General features: G+C 42.9%; 1 protein-coding gene across 1 annotated transcript in view; it reads right to left on the reverse strand.

Moving 5' to 3' along the window:
- Positions 1-15,597, reverse strand: part of LOC311109165 (dihydropyrimidine dehydrogenase [NADP(+)]-like) — a 92,786-nt gene that overhangs the window by 51,761 nt on the left and 25,428 nt on the right. The window contains exon 3 of the mRNA XM_084151992.1: positions 14,488-14,570. Coding sequence (XP_084008118.1) covers positions 14,488-14,570 — 83 coding nt within the window. The remainder of the gene's footprint in view (positions 1-14,487; positions 14,571-15,597) is intronic.

Consider the following 15,597-nt stretch of genomic DNA (forward strand, 5'->3'; position numbering starts at 1 on the left):
GGGTAGAAGCTGTTGAGAAGTATTTTGGACCTAGACTTGGCACTCCGGTACCGCTTGCCGTGCGGTAGCAGAGAGAACAGTCTATGACTAGGGTGGCTGGAGTCTTTGACAATTTTGAGGGCCTTCCTCTGACACCGCCTGGTATAGAGGTCCTGGATGGCAGGAAGCTTGGCCCCAGTGATGTACTGGGCCGTACGCACTACCCTCTGTAGTGCCTTGCGGTCGGAGGCCAAGCAGTTGCCATACCAGGCGGTGATGCAACCAGTCAGGATGCTCTCGATGGTGCAGCTGTAGAATTTTTTGAGGATCTGAGGACCCATGCCAAATCTTTTCTGTCTCCTGAGGGGGAATAGGCTTTGTCGTGCCCTCTTCACGACTGTCTTGGTGTGTTTGGACCATGATAGTTCATTGGTGATGTGGACACCAAGGAACTTGAAGCTCTCAACCTGTTCCACTACAGCCCCGTCGATGAGAATGGGGGCGTGCTCATTCCTCTTTTTTTTCCTGTAGTCCACAATCATCTCCTTTGTCTTGGTCACGTTGAGGGAGAGGTTGTTGTCCTGGCACCACACGGCCAGGTCTCTGACCTCCTCCCTATAGGCTGTCTCATCGTTGTCGGTGATCAGGCCTACCACTGTTGTGTCGTCGGCAAACTTAATGATGGTGTTGGAGTCGTGCCTGGCCATGCAGTCATGGGTGAACAGAGAGTACAGGAGGGGACTGAGCACGCACCCCTGAGGGGCCCCCGTGTTGAGGATCAGTGTGGCAGATGTGTTGTTACCTACCCTTACCACCTGGGGGCGGCCCGTCAGGAAGGAAGTCCAGGATCCAGTTGCAGAGGGAGGTGTTTAGTCCCAGGATCCTTAGCTTAGTGATGAGCTTAGAGGGCACTATGGTGTTGAATTCTGAGCTGTAGTCAATGAATAGCATTCTCACGTAGGTGTTCCTCTTGTCCAGGTGGGAAAGGGCAGTGTGGAGTGCAATAGAGATTGCATCATCTGTGGATCTGTTGGGGCGGTATGCAAATTGGAGTGGGTCTAGGGTTTCTGGGATAATGCTGTTGATGTGAGCCATGACCAGCCTTTCAAAGCACTTCATGGCTACAGACGTCAGTGCTACGGGTCGGTAGTCATTTAGGCAGGTTATCTTAGAGTCCTTGGGCACGGGGACTATGGTGGTCTGCTTGAAACATGTTGGTATTACAGACTCAGTCAGGGACATGTTGAAAATGTCAGTGAAGACACTTGCCAGTTGGTCAGCACATGCTCTGAGTACTCCACGCAAGATCTCACCCCATGGGGTCAAAATGATCACAAGAACGGTGAGCAAAAATCCCAGAACCACACGGGGGGACCTAGTGAATGACCTGCAGAGAGCTGGGACCAAAGTAACAAAGCCTACCATCAGTAACACACTACGCCGCCAGGGACTCAAATCCTGCAGTGCCAGACGTGTCCCCCTGCTTAAGCCAGTACATGTCCAGGCCCGTCTGAAGTTTGCTAGAGTGCATTTGGATGATCCAGAAGAGGATTGGGAGAATGTCATATGGTCAGATGAAACCAAAATAGAACTTTTTGGTAAAAACTCAACTCGTCGTGTTTGGAGGACAAAGAATGCTGAGTTGCATCCAAAGAACACCATACCTACTGTGAAGCATGGGGGTGGAAACATCATGCTTTGGGGCTGTTTTTCTGCAAAGGGACCAGGACGACTGATCCGTGTAAAGGAAAGAATGAATGGGGCCATGTATCGTGAGATTTTGAGTGAAAACCTCCTTCCATCAGCAAGGGCATCGAAGATGAAACGTGGCTGGGTCTTTCAGCATGACAATGATCCCAAACACACCGCCCGGGCAACGAAGGAGTGGCTTCGTAAGAAGCATTTCAAGGTCCTGGAGTGGCCTAGCCAGTCTCCAGATCTCAACCCCATAGAAAATCTTTGGAGGGAGTTGAAAGTCCGTGTTGCCCAGCAACAGCCCCAAAACATCACTGCTCTAGAGGAGATCTGCATGGAGGAATGGGCCAAAATACCAGCAACAGTGTGTGAAAACCTTGTGAAGACTTACAGAAAACGTTTGACCTGTGTCATTGCCAACAAAGGGTATATAACAAAGTATTGAGAAACTTTTGTTATTGACCAAATACTTATTTTCCACCATAATTTGCAAATAAATTCATAAAAAATCCTACAATGTGATTTTCTGGATTTTTTTTTCTCATTTTGTCTGTCATAGTTGACGTGTACCTATGATGAAAATTACAGGCCTCTCTCATCTTTTTAAGTGGGAGAACATGCACAATTGGTGGCTGACTAAATACTTTTTTTCCCCACTGTAAAAGGATAAAAAACAAAAGAATAACAATAAAAACTGAACAACTAAAAAGCACCCTAAGGAAAAGCAAAGCTAAAAAGGTGTGTTTTTATACTCTCTTTTAAATATGTCCACAGTTTCGGCCCCCCTCAGGTTCTCTGGCAGGCTATTCCAGAGGCTGGGGGCATAGTAACTAAAGGCTGCATCTCCATGCCTCTTGGTCCTAGGCTTTGGGATAGTTAAAAGGCCACTGCCAGAGGACCTGAGGGACCTACTGGGTACATAACTTAAAAGCATGTCTGACATGTATTGGGGTGCACAATTGTGGATTGATTTAAAAACCAATAGAAGAATCTTAAAATCTATTCTAAAACTCACAGGCAGCCAGAGCAGAGACCTTAAAACCGGTATAATGTGTGCTCTCCGTCTGGTTTTGGTCAGTACCCGTGCGGCAGCATTCTGTATGTTTGGCAGTTGACCAATGGCTTTCTTGGTTAGACCAGACAGAAGAGCATTACAGTAGTCAAGCCTGCTTGTAAAAAAAGCATAGATGAGTCGCTCTGTATCAGCCGGAGAGTGAAACGGCCGCACCTTGGCAATGTTCCTCAGGCGGTAAAAAGCTATTTTGGGCACATTCCTAATGTGTGATTTAGAACAGTGGTTCTCAATCCTGGTCCTGGGGACCCAAAGCTGATTAAAATGATCAACTCATCATCAAGCTTTGATGATTTGAATCAGGTGTGTAGTGCTAGAGCAAAAAACAAAATGTGCACCCCTTTGGGTCCCCAGGACCAGGATTGAGAACCACTGATTTAGAACCATTATTTTTGTGTGTGTAGTGATTCAGGAGTAACATTAAAACAGAATAATATTCCCCACCAACATTAGACAATTATACAGAAAACCCTCAAATTTCTGAAATAAGTAAATTAAATCAATGATGAGAGAATAGTCAGATTAACTGATAACTAAAATAGCAGTGCAGATGGCACTCTTTTGCTAAGTGCAGAGATGTATTATAGTTTAATGAATGTGCAGAGGAATGTGAAATAGCTGTTTTCACATGTTGAGCTAAAAAAATTATTATAAAAAAAAAAGAGACATGAGGTCAGTTGTTCACATGTGAAACCATATGTATTACATTTAGAGTTCACATGTTAGCACCACATTTTCACATGTGAGGAGAATAACTTGTTTTCACCTCAAATGTGAATTACAGTTTCACATGTGAAAAAACATTCACATGTGAAAATCAATTTTTTTGAAATGTTGCATCCCCATGTTGTCACATTTATTTCACATGAGATCATGTTTCCACATGAGTAGTTTTATGTTATCACATGTTGCTTTTACATGCGATCACATGTTATCACGTGAAATTCATGTAGTATTTCTATAAGGGCACACACACACACACACACACAAATATTTGTTTTTGCTCGTGTTGTCTATAAATGAATAAATACTCAATTGCATAGAAATATATATTTTTGGATTGCGGACCCTCTACAAATCAATGAGGTATAGTTCAGTAAGAATCAACATTTTACAACTGCTTCCTGGCTGTGTAGCCCTCACACATTTAACATTTTAGTCATTTAGCAGACAGATTTCTCAACTAGCCGGCTCGGGAGATTCGAACCAGTGACCTTTCGGTTACTGGCCCAACGCTCTTAACAGCTAGGCTACCTGCCGCCCACACAATATGTAGCTTGAACATCGCTCTTTCTGTTATCACCGCCAGGCAGCGATACAGGTGATGAGATATATCTGTCTTCTCTCACAAGCGGGGATGTATTGTATAGTAATCCATTAGTCCTACACTTCTCTCATTCTCTCTGACATTTCGGGGGAAATATGCTCTTTGAAGAGCGGGGTCTCCCGACCCCTATGAAGTCACTCAGCACACTGAAAAAACATCATTTAAGGATTTACAATTTATATCCACTCCAATATTGCTGTTATTACCTAGATGTATGCTCTGGCACTAGCCTTTGGGTGAAAGGTTTATTGGGATAGGCGGTGAATACACCGGCTCTGATTTGCTTCAGCTTAAAAGGTGGTGGAGTGGAGCTAACCTTGTTAACTCAAGCAATTAAAGTCGTGTCATATACTCGTATTCAGGCTATTACCGATGGAACAACCTGGAACAAATACATTTGAGAAAGAATATAACCTCCTACTTTTTGCCAATATTGACTTATATATCTGTTGTTGGTTGGTTGTACACTACACAACACTGCAGTTGCTATATTGTTCATTGACTTTGAGAGACAAGAATCTAACTGAGTATAGGGACATTTGCTAAAGCAAGCTGTTTACAGTACCATGAAAAGAAAAACCTATACCGGATTGTCAAATTAAAAAACAAATGTAAGTATCATGGAATGTATTTGTAGTGTACAACCAACCAACAGCAAATATATAAGTCAATAATGGCAAAATGTAGGAGGTTATATTCTTTCTCAATTGTATTTGTTCCAGGTTGTTCCAGTGGTAATAGCCTGAATACAATGTTCTTATTGAGCTTGTGTAACCTTATTATGCAGTTACATGTTCTCATTGTGCTTGTGCAACCTTATTATGCAGTTACATGTTCTTATTGAGCTTGTGCAACCTTATTATGCAGTTACATGTTCTTATTGAGCTTGTGCAACCGTATTATGCAGTTACATGTTCTCATTGTGCTTGTGCAACCTTATTATGCAGTTACATGTTCTTATTGAGCTTGTGCAACCTTATTATGCAGTTACGTGTTCTCATTGTGCTTGTGCAACCTTATTATGCAGTTAAAGCATTACTACCCTCTATATATTGCTACAAGCTGAGCTTCTGGTATACACTTAATGTGACAATTGAAGTTGGCCTATTTATTTAATATGCGAGCCATATCCCTGTGTAGTTGTATTCATAGCGTTCCTGTTTGTTAGGGGAGCAAGGGGCCTTCTCTCCTCTCTCTGCTAGGCCTAATGAAGGCACATGCCAGAAGTCGGTCTACCTCACGCACCTACAGAGACACACCACACACAGTCCTAAGGACCAGGACACCACCGCACACACAGCCTTACATCCCTCTGATCAGTGGCAGATGAAGGCTCCCGCGTTGATCTTTGATGTCCTACATTATTAGCTTTTAGGAAACCTGAATCTTTCATCAAATTGTGCTGCTCCGCTCAGTAGGGGGTCCTTTGAGGAGGAATCACAATCAGCTGATTGAAAAATAGGAGGGCAGCTTTGCCTGGCTGAAATGACTTCTCAGCTCGTGTGTGTGAGAAAGATGAAGAGAGAGAGAGAGAGAGAGAGAGAGAGAGAGAGAGAGAGAGAGAGAGAGAGAGAGAGAGAGAGAGAGAGAGAGAGAGAGAGAGAGAGAGAGAGAGAGAGAGAGAGAGAATAGACACACATGATAATCCCAACAATTGGTTCAACCAATTGATATATTGTAGTTCAGTTGTAATTCTGGCTAATAACAGGCAATTCTTCATAAAGGGAATTTAATTAATTTCTATTTTGATTATGTTTGTGTCTCCCTGATGATACATTTATCTCTAAGCTGTTTCAATTTCTCCAGGAATGATGTATATTTACATGCAGCTCTCTAATCCTATTCTATCTGTTTTTAATGAAGCAAAGGGGATTAACTGAGATGGTCTCCTCCTTACACAGTGATTTCTATTCCTCTGTCATCTGATCATAGCGAGAACGCTCAGTGTAATGCATGCTGAATAGATCAGTGGACTGTCAAATCATGAAACATGTGACATGTTTATAACCTAAATGTCTGTGTGCGTCCTTAATGCTAGATTAAACATAATAGTCCGTTTCTAACCAGGAGAACAACTATATCTCCTAAGTGTTCAGATTTTAAACACTAGTGTTTACTTTCCCATCATCCTGTTTAGAGTGCATTTAGACATTAGAAATTGATGTGACTTTCCATGCCTTTTATTCAGATCAGTGTTAGGAATGTCTGTCACCTTACCTTCTGCTGTCCCCACTTGCTTCAAAATGTCCACCATTGTTAATGCACCCAAAAAAGCGAAGGTAACTGAACTAAATGACTATCGCCCCGTAGCACTCACTTCTGTCATCATGAAGTGCTTTGAGAGGCTAGTTAAGGATCATATCACCTCCACCTTACCCGACACCCTAGACCAACCGCAATTTGCATACCGCCACAATAGATCCACGGATGATGCAATTGCCATCGCACAGCACACTGCCCTATCCCATCTGGACAAGAGGAATACCTATGTAAGAATGTCGTTCACTGACTACAGCTCAGCATTCAACCCTCCAAGCTCATCATTAAGCTCGAGGCCCTGGGTCTGAACCCCGCCCTGTGCAACTTGGTCCTAGACTTCCTGCTGGGCCACCCCCAGGTGGTGAAGGTAGGCAACAGCACCTCCACTACGCTGATCCTCAACACAGGGGCTCCAAAAGCGTGCGTGTTCAGCCCCCTCCTGTACTCCCTGTTCATCCATGACTGCGTGGCCACGCACGCCTCCAACTCAAATCATCAAGTTTGCAGACGACACAACAGTAGTAGGCCTGTTTACCAACAACAACGAGACAACCTACAGGGAGGAGGTGAGGGCCCTGGAGGAGTAGTGACAGAAAAATAACCTCTCCCTCAATGTCAACAAAATGAAGGAGCTTATCATGGACTTCAGGAGACAGCAGAGGGAGCACGCCCCTATCCACATCGATGGGACCGTAGTGGAGAAGGTGAAAATCTTCAAGTTCCTCGGCGTACACATCACTGACAATCTGAAATGGTTCACCCACACAGACAGTGTGGTGAAGAAGGCTCAACAGCGCCTCTTCAACCTCAGGAGGCTGAAGAAATTTGGCTTGGCCCCTAAGACCCTCACAAACTTTTACAGATGCATCATTGAGAGCATTCTGTTGGACTGTATCACCACCTGGTACGGCAACTGCACCGTCCGCAACCGCAGGGCTCTTCAGAGGGTGGTGCAGTCTGCCCAATGCATCACCGGGGACACACTGCCTGTCCTCCAGGACATCTACAGCACCCGGTGACACAGGAAGGCCAAGGAGATCATCAAGGACCTCAGCCACCCGAGCCACGGCCTGTTCATCCCGCTATCATCCAGAAGGCGAGGTCAGTACAGGTGCATCAAAGCAGACTGAAAAAAAGCTTCAATCTCAAGGCCATCAGACGGTTAACTAGCCTTCACTAGCTGGCCTGCACCCAGTACCCTGCCCTGAACTTAATCACTGTCACCAGCCGGCTACCACCCGGTTAATCAACCCTACACCTTAGAGGCTGCTGCCCTATGTACATAGACATGGAACACTGGTCACTTTAATAATGGAACACTGGTCACTTTAATAATGTTTACATACTGTTTTAGCCATTTCATATGTATATGCTGTATTCTAGTCAAGGCCATCCTATTCAACTATTGCAGAGTGCATTCAGAAAGTATTCAGACCCCTTGAGTTTTTCCACATTTTGTTACATTACAGCCATTACAGCAAAAACAGGTTTGTAGAAATTTTAGCAAATGTATAAAAACAAAAAAATTATGAAATATCACATTTACATAAGTATTCAGACCCTTTACTCAGTACTTTGTTGAAGCACCTTTGGTAGCGATTACAGCCTCGAGTCTTCTTGGGTATGACGCTACAAGCTTGGCACACCTGTATTTGGGGAGTTTCTCCCATTCTTCTCTGCAGATCCCCTCAAGATCTGTCAGGTTGGATGGGGAGTGTCGCTGCACAGCTATTTTCAGGTCTCTCCAGAGATGTCCGGGCTCTGGCTGGGCCACTCAAGGACATTCAGAGACTTGTTGGAAGGTGAACCTTCACCCCAGTCTGAGGTCCTGAGCGCTCTGGAGCAGGTTTTGATCAAGGATCTCTCTGTACTTTGCTCCATTCATCTTTCCCTCGATCCTGACTAGTCTCCCAGTCCATGCCGCTGAAAAACATCCCCGCAGCATGATGCTGCCACCACCGTGCTTCACCGTAGGGATGGTGCCAGGTTTCCTCCAGACGTGACGCTTGGCATTCAGGCCAAAGAGTTCAATCTTGGTTTCATCAGACCAGATAATCTTTTTTCTCATGGTTTGAGAGTCCTTTAAGTGCCTTTTGACAAACTCCAAGCGGGCTGTCATGTGTCTTTTACCGAGGAGTGGCTTCCGTCTAGCCACTCTACAATAAAGGCCTGATTGGTGGAGTGCTGCAGAGATGGTTGTCCTTCTGGAAGGTTCTCCCATCTCCACTGAGGAACTCTGGAGCTCTGTCAGAGTGACCATTGGGTTCTTGGTCACCTCCCTGACCAAGGCCCTTCTCCCCCGATTGCTCAGGTTGACCGGTCGGCCAGCTCTAGGAAGTCTTGGTGGTTCCAAACTTCTTCAATTTAAGAATGGTGGAGGCCACTGTATTCTTGGGGACCTTCAATGCTGCAGAAATGTTTTGGTACCCTTCCCCAGATCTGTTTCTCGACACAATCTACGGACAATTCTTTCGACCTCATGGCTTGGTTTTTGCTCTGACATGCACTGTCAACTGTGGGCCCTTATATAGACAGGTGTGTGCCTTTCCAAATCATGTCCAATCAATTGAATTTACCACAGGTGGACTACAATCAAGTTGTAGAAACATTTCAAGGTTTTCCTACTTACAAAGCATGTAGAGGTCTGTCATTTTTATCATAGGTACACTTCAACTGTGAGAGACGGAATCTAAAACAAAAATCCAGAAAATCATATTAATTTGCATTTTAATAATAAATAATAATATGCCATTTAGCAGACGCTTTTATCCAAAGCGACTTAGTCATGCATGCATACATTTTTTTTGTGTATGGGTGGTCCCGGGGATCGAACCCACTACCTTGGCGTTACAAGCGCCGTGCTCTACCAGCTGAGCTACAGAGGACCACAATTTTATTGCATGACATAAGTATTTGATCACCTACCAACCAGTATGAATTCCGGCTCTCACAGACCTGTTGGTTTTCCTTTAAGAAGCCCTCCTGTTCTCCACTCATTGCCTGTATTAACTACACCTGTTTGAACTCGTTACCTGTATAAAAGACACCTGTCCACACACTCAATCAAACAGACTCCAACCTCTCCACAATGGCCAAGACCAGAGAGCTGTGTAAGGACATCAGGGATAAAATTGTAGACCTGCACAAGGCTGGGATGGGCTACAGGACAATAGGCAAGCAGCTTGGTGAGAAGGAAACAACTGTTGGCGCAATTATTAGAAAATGGAAGAAGTTCAAGATGACGGTCAATCACCCTCGGTCTGGGGCTCCATGCAAGATCTCACCTCGTGGGGCATCAATGATCATGAGGAAGGTGAGGGATCAGCCCAGAACTACATGGCAGGACCTGGTCAATGACCTGAAGAGAGCTGGGACCACAGTCTCAAAGAAAACCATTAGTAACACACTACGCCGTCATGGATTAAAATCCTGCAGCGCACGCAAGGTCCCCCTGCTCAAGCCAGCACATGTCCAGGCCCGTCCGAAGTTTGCCAATGACCATCTGGATGATCCAGAGGAGGAATGGGAGAAGGTCATGTGGTCTGATGAGACAAAAATATAGCTTTTTGGTCTAAACTCCACTCGCCGTGTTTGGAGGAAGAAGAAGGATGAGTACAACCCCAAGAACACCATCCCAAACGTGAAGCATGGAGGTGGAAACATCATTCTTTGGGGATGCTTTTCTGCAAAGGGGACAGGACGACTGCACCGTATTGAGGGGAGGATGGATGGGTCCATGTATCGCGAGATCTTGGCCAACAACCTCCTTCCCTCAGTAAGAGCATTGAAGATGGGTCGTGGCTGGGTCTTCCCAAAACACACAGCCAGGGCAACTAAGAAGTGGCTCCGTAAGAAGCATCTCAAGGTCCTGGAGTGGCCTATCCAGTCTCCAGACCTGAACCCAATAGAAAATCTTTGGAGGGAGCTGAAAGTCCGTATTGCCCAGCGACAGCCCCGAAACCTGAAGGATCTGGAGAAGGTCTGTATGGAGGAGTGGGCCAAAATCCCTGCTGCAGTGTGTGCAAACCTGGTCAAGACCTACAGGAAACGTATGATCTCTGTAATTGCAAACAAAGGTTTCTGTACCAAATATTAAGTTATGCTTTTCTGATGTATCAAATACTTGTCATGCAATAAAATGCAAATTAATTACTTAAAAATCATACAATGTGATTTTCTGGATTTTTGTTTTAGATTCCGTCTCTCACAGTTGAAGTGTACCTATGATAAAAATTACAGACCTCTACATGCTTTGTAAGTAGGAAAACCTGCAAAATCGGCAGTCTATCAAATACTTGTTCTCCCCACGGTATATAAATTTGCAAAAATTTCAAAAAAACTTTTTTTGCTTTGTCATTATGGGGTATTGTGTGTAGATTGATGAGGGTAAAAATATATATATATTTATACTCCGGACTAATATTTCTACATTTCTCAATTCCATTATTTTACTTTTAGATTTGTGTGCATTGTTGTGTATTGTTAGATATTACTGCACTCTTGAGAGCTAGGAACACAAGCATTTCGCTACACCCGCAATAACATCTGCTAAATACAGTATGTGTATGCGACCAATAAAATTAGATTATAGCACAATTGAACAGGACATTTAATTCAAGAAATAATTTCAATCCCGTGGTGTTGTTGTTACTCTACTGTCTTGAGTTAATTTCCGTTAACTTGCTCAGAGTGAAACAGACGTGGGAGAGGCCTCATTATCATATTTCCCAGCATGCTTTTTGTTGCAGGTTGAGTTTTAGAATAGCTTGTTTTAATATCTACGTTTCCTCATGCATATTGATTGATTAATTGATCTTATACTAAACAAAGATAAATAACTTACATTTTTCTAAACTAATCCAATCTGTAAGGGGTTGCACCCGTTACTGAAATGGTTGATCCAGTTTAGGTATTCTTGTGTTAAGTCTTTCTCCATAGCAGTCATTCTGAGTGCAGGTTGTGGGTGATAAAATATTAAAATTGTTGGATATCCTCCCTCTGGCTGGATTCTAATAGTCATTACTAATCACTTCACAAACCAGGTTATTGTGACTTGCAGGTCTGATGTGGCCCATGAGCAAGGATTTTCAGACCACAATGTTGAGGATAACTAAGACATGGTTGTTGCATTCAATAACTTCTATTCCTGAAACCTTCACCAAGTGACTGCCTAAGTGAATGCGTTTCAATTAAAAGTAAACCCTTTATGACCACATATTATACACTTCATAAGGCCTTCTATCACTAACAATCTCTCACATTCACTCGAAAGGCATGCTGGGAAACATGCAAATACGGCTTTACACCCTACAGGGTTATAACAACCCCCCAGTGTTTAGTGTTTAAAACCTAAACACCTTGTGCTGAATAAACATGTTCATGTGTTTAAAAAGTGTTACAGTGAATAAACATGTTCTGGTGTTTACGATCTAAACACTGTGACATGTTTTCATTGATATTCTAAATACCTTAACACTTTTCTGTAACAGTTTTTAAACACGTTAAGTTATGTGTTCAGATCCTAAACACTTGGTTTTACAGTGTGGAATGAAACATGGCTGGTACATTAAATCTAAATGCATAGATAATATAAGAAATAGAAAAGTCACTCATAACCCTCAGACTCTATGGGTTAACTAGATCATGGAAAACAGACACTGTTATAATAATCATATGAAGTGTTTTCTATCAGTAAAAACAGCTTTTTACAATGGAACATATATGGTTAAACGTGTTCAATTGTCTAACATGATTGCAGCTAAACAGCAATACATATCTGAAGTGATCTAATGCAGACACAAAATGAAATCTTCCTTCAATCATCCTTGGAGCAATGTAATTATTGCATGCCCCCATTTCCCTGAGCAACAACAACAGCCAATCTGTGCTACACATCTTTAAGTGTTTGAATATCATCGCAGGATACGTGCTTTGGTGGGGCAAATCAAACATTGACTATGTGTTAGTGGTGTGTGTGTGTGTGTGTGTGTGTGTGTGTGTGTGTCAAATCAAATCAAATTGTATTGGTTGCGTACACATATATTGCAAATGTTATCACAGGTGCAGCGAAATGCTTATGTTTCTAGCTCCAACAGTGCAGTAATACTTAACAATACAAAACAATACACACAAACCCCAAAATGTAAATTAAGAAATTAAGAAATGTCAGAACGAGCAATTTCAGAGTCCAGAATATAAATATATATGATTGTGATGGTGTGTATAAAGAGTATGGACAGTATAGGAATAGAAACGGTGTGTACAGCAGTAGTTATATAGGATGAGTCTTTAGAATACATACAGTGCCTTCAGAAAGTATTCACACCCCTTTACTTTTTCCACATTTTGTTGTGTTACAGACTGAATTTAAAATGGATTAAAGTGAGATTTTTCTGTCACTGGCCTACACACAATACCCCATAATGTCAAAGTGGAATTATGTTTTTCATTTTTTTTGTACACAATTAAAAAGGAAAAGCTGAAATGTCTTCAGTCAATAAGTATTCAACCCCTTTGTTATGGCAAGACTAAATACTCAGGAGTAAAAATGTGCTTAACAAGTCACATAATAGGTTGCATGGACTCACTCTGTGTGCAATAATAGTGTTTAACATGATTTTTTGAATGACTACCTCATCTCTGTACCCCACACATACAATTATCTGTAAGGACCCTCAGTCGAGCAGTGAATTTCAAACACAGCTTCAACCACAAAGACCAGGGAGGTTTTCCGATGCCTCGCAAAGAAGGGCACATATTGGTAGATTTAAAAAATATATATTTTTAAAGCAAACATTGAATATCCCTTTGAGCATGGTGAAGTTATTAATTACACTTTGGATGGTGTATCAATACACCCAGTCACTACAAAGACACAGTCGTTCTTCCTAACTCAGCTGCCGGAGAGGAAGGAAACCCCTCAGGGATTTCACCATGAGGCCAATGGTGACTTTAAAACAGTTACAGAGTTTAATGGCTATGATAGGAGAAAACTGAGGATGGATCAACAACATTGTAGTTACTCCACAAAACTAACCTATTTGACAGACTGAAAAGAAGGAACCCTGTACAGATTAAAAATATTCCAAAACATGCATCCTGTTTGCAACAAAGCACTAAAAAGTAATACTGCAAAAAAAATGTGGCAAAGCAATTAACTTTTTGTCAAATCCAATAAAACATATTACTGAGTACCACTCTCCATATTTTCAAGCATAGTGGTGGCTGCATCATGTTATTGGTATGATTGTAATCGTTATGGACTGGGAAGTTTTTCAGGCAAAATCCTTGACAAAAACCTGGTTCAGTCTGCTTTCCACCAGACACTGGGAGATTAATTCACCTTTCAGCAGGACAATAACCTAAGGCCAAATATACACTGGAGTTGCTTACCAAGAAGACAGGGAATGTTCCAGAGTGTCTGAGTTACAGTTTTGACTTAAATCTATTTGAAAATCTATGGCAAGACCTAAAAATGTTGTCTAGCTATGATCAACAACCAATTTGACAGAGATTGAAGACATTTGAAAAGAATAACGGACAAATGTTGCACAATCCAGGTGTGGAAAGCTCTTAGAGACTTACCCAGAAAGACTTACAGCTTTAATCACTGCCAAAGGTGCTTCTTCAAAGTATTGACTGTGGTGTGAATACTTGTGTAAGAGATATTTCTGTATTTCATTTTCAATAAATTTGCTAAAATGTCTAAAAACATGTTTTTACTTTTCATGATGGGGTATTGTGTGTAGATGGGTGATAAAAATATATTTGATCAATTTTGAATTCAGGCTGTAACCCAACAAATGTGGAATAGGTCAAGGGCTATGCATACTTTCTGAAGGCACTGTATATATGAATTGGGTAATGTGTGACCAGTGTGTGTGTGTGTGTGTGTGTGTGTGTGTGTGTGTGTGTGTGTGTGTGTGTGTGTGTGTGTGAAAAATAACCACCGGCCACTAGTTTAGCCTCTGAGGGAAGAGGTTTCTTCCACTGACAAATTAATACCTCAGAGAGTACAAAGCTGAATGGTGGCAATAAACTCATTTGTTCGTCCAATAATGAAGAATGACTTTTAATCCCCTCCTCCCCCTCTTCCCCCAGCCTCGTTGCCACATCTGTGACTGTTGCCATGGTGACCCGGCGGCCGAAGCCTTACCTCATTGCTTCCCGAAGTGCTCCGCGCTCGCTCAGAGTTGTGTGTTTGATGTCATCAAAATTGTTCTCCAGCTTCACGCAGCTCTACGTGTGTAAAAGAGAGAGAGAGAAAGAGTGAAAGAGAGAGAAGGATAAGTATTTATTTGTTTGTTTGTCTGTTTGGTCTCTGATGCGTTTCATTGATCGTGGGGCTATTACCCTGGCTTCTGTCTTAATCCACTTCAATACCATCGCAGCACACCCATCTTTTAGGAAAATATAATAAAAAATGTCTTCTTCATGCAAATTGCACTGTAGCTCCAAAACCCTGACTTTGTCGTGAATGAATCATCAAATACTGACATTGCAATGTTATTGGTCCAGCGCGTGATTTAAACCCCCGAACGTCATCACCCCCCTCTCTCTCGGGGTCGGGGTGAGCCGTTGTCATGGCATTGGCCCTATCAAATCCCCGGGACCCCTCCGGAGCGGAGATGAGCCTGGGGTAGGGGAGAGACTGAGCCAAGGAGAGAGAGAGAAGCCTGGACGTTATTGACACGCTGACGATTAGCGAGGAAGGAACCTCTGCCCTCCCGCCGCCGCCGGCCAGATAACCACTCAGCTCAGCCTAATCTCCCTCCCACCCTCCTCAAGAAGTGTGTGTGTGTGTGTGTGTGTGTGTGTGTGTGTGTGTGTGTGTGTGTGTGTGTGTGTGAGTGTGTGTGTGTGTGTGTGTTCAGACCCCACTCAGTGACCACAGGCCACAGTCTAATCCCTTACTCATACTCAAGAGCCGGATCATACAGGGCCGGATGTTTGTCTTTAATAATTCTGAACAACACAATCAACTCTCCAACCCTGCCTACTGCCATTCAGTACCACAACAAAGCAAAGAAAGTCAGGTAGCCACAGACCTTGCAGTGCTATATTGTCCTCTTAGATGACATAATAACATCACATGCATGCTAAAGCCACACTGTGTAGTGTGTATATATACACCTTATTTGCACCATGACTGTACACAGTACCATCACTCCTCTATGAGCTACAGTTCTTACTACATACATGGAGTGATGTTTATTTTGTATATCAATTATGTAAAATGGTAGATGATGGTATGGCCGTTTACGGC

Source organism: Coregonus lavaretus (assembly GCF_964263955.1).
Source record: "Coregonus lavaretus genome assembly, chromosome: 34".
Taxonomy (NCBI): Eukaryota; Metazoa; Chordata; class Actinopteri; order Salmoniformes; family Salmonidae; genus Coregonus; species Coregonus lavaretus.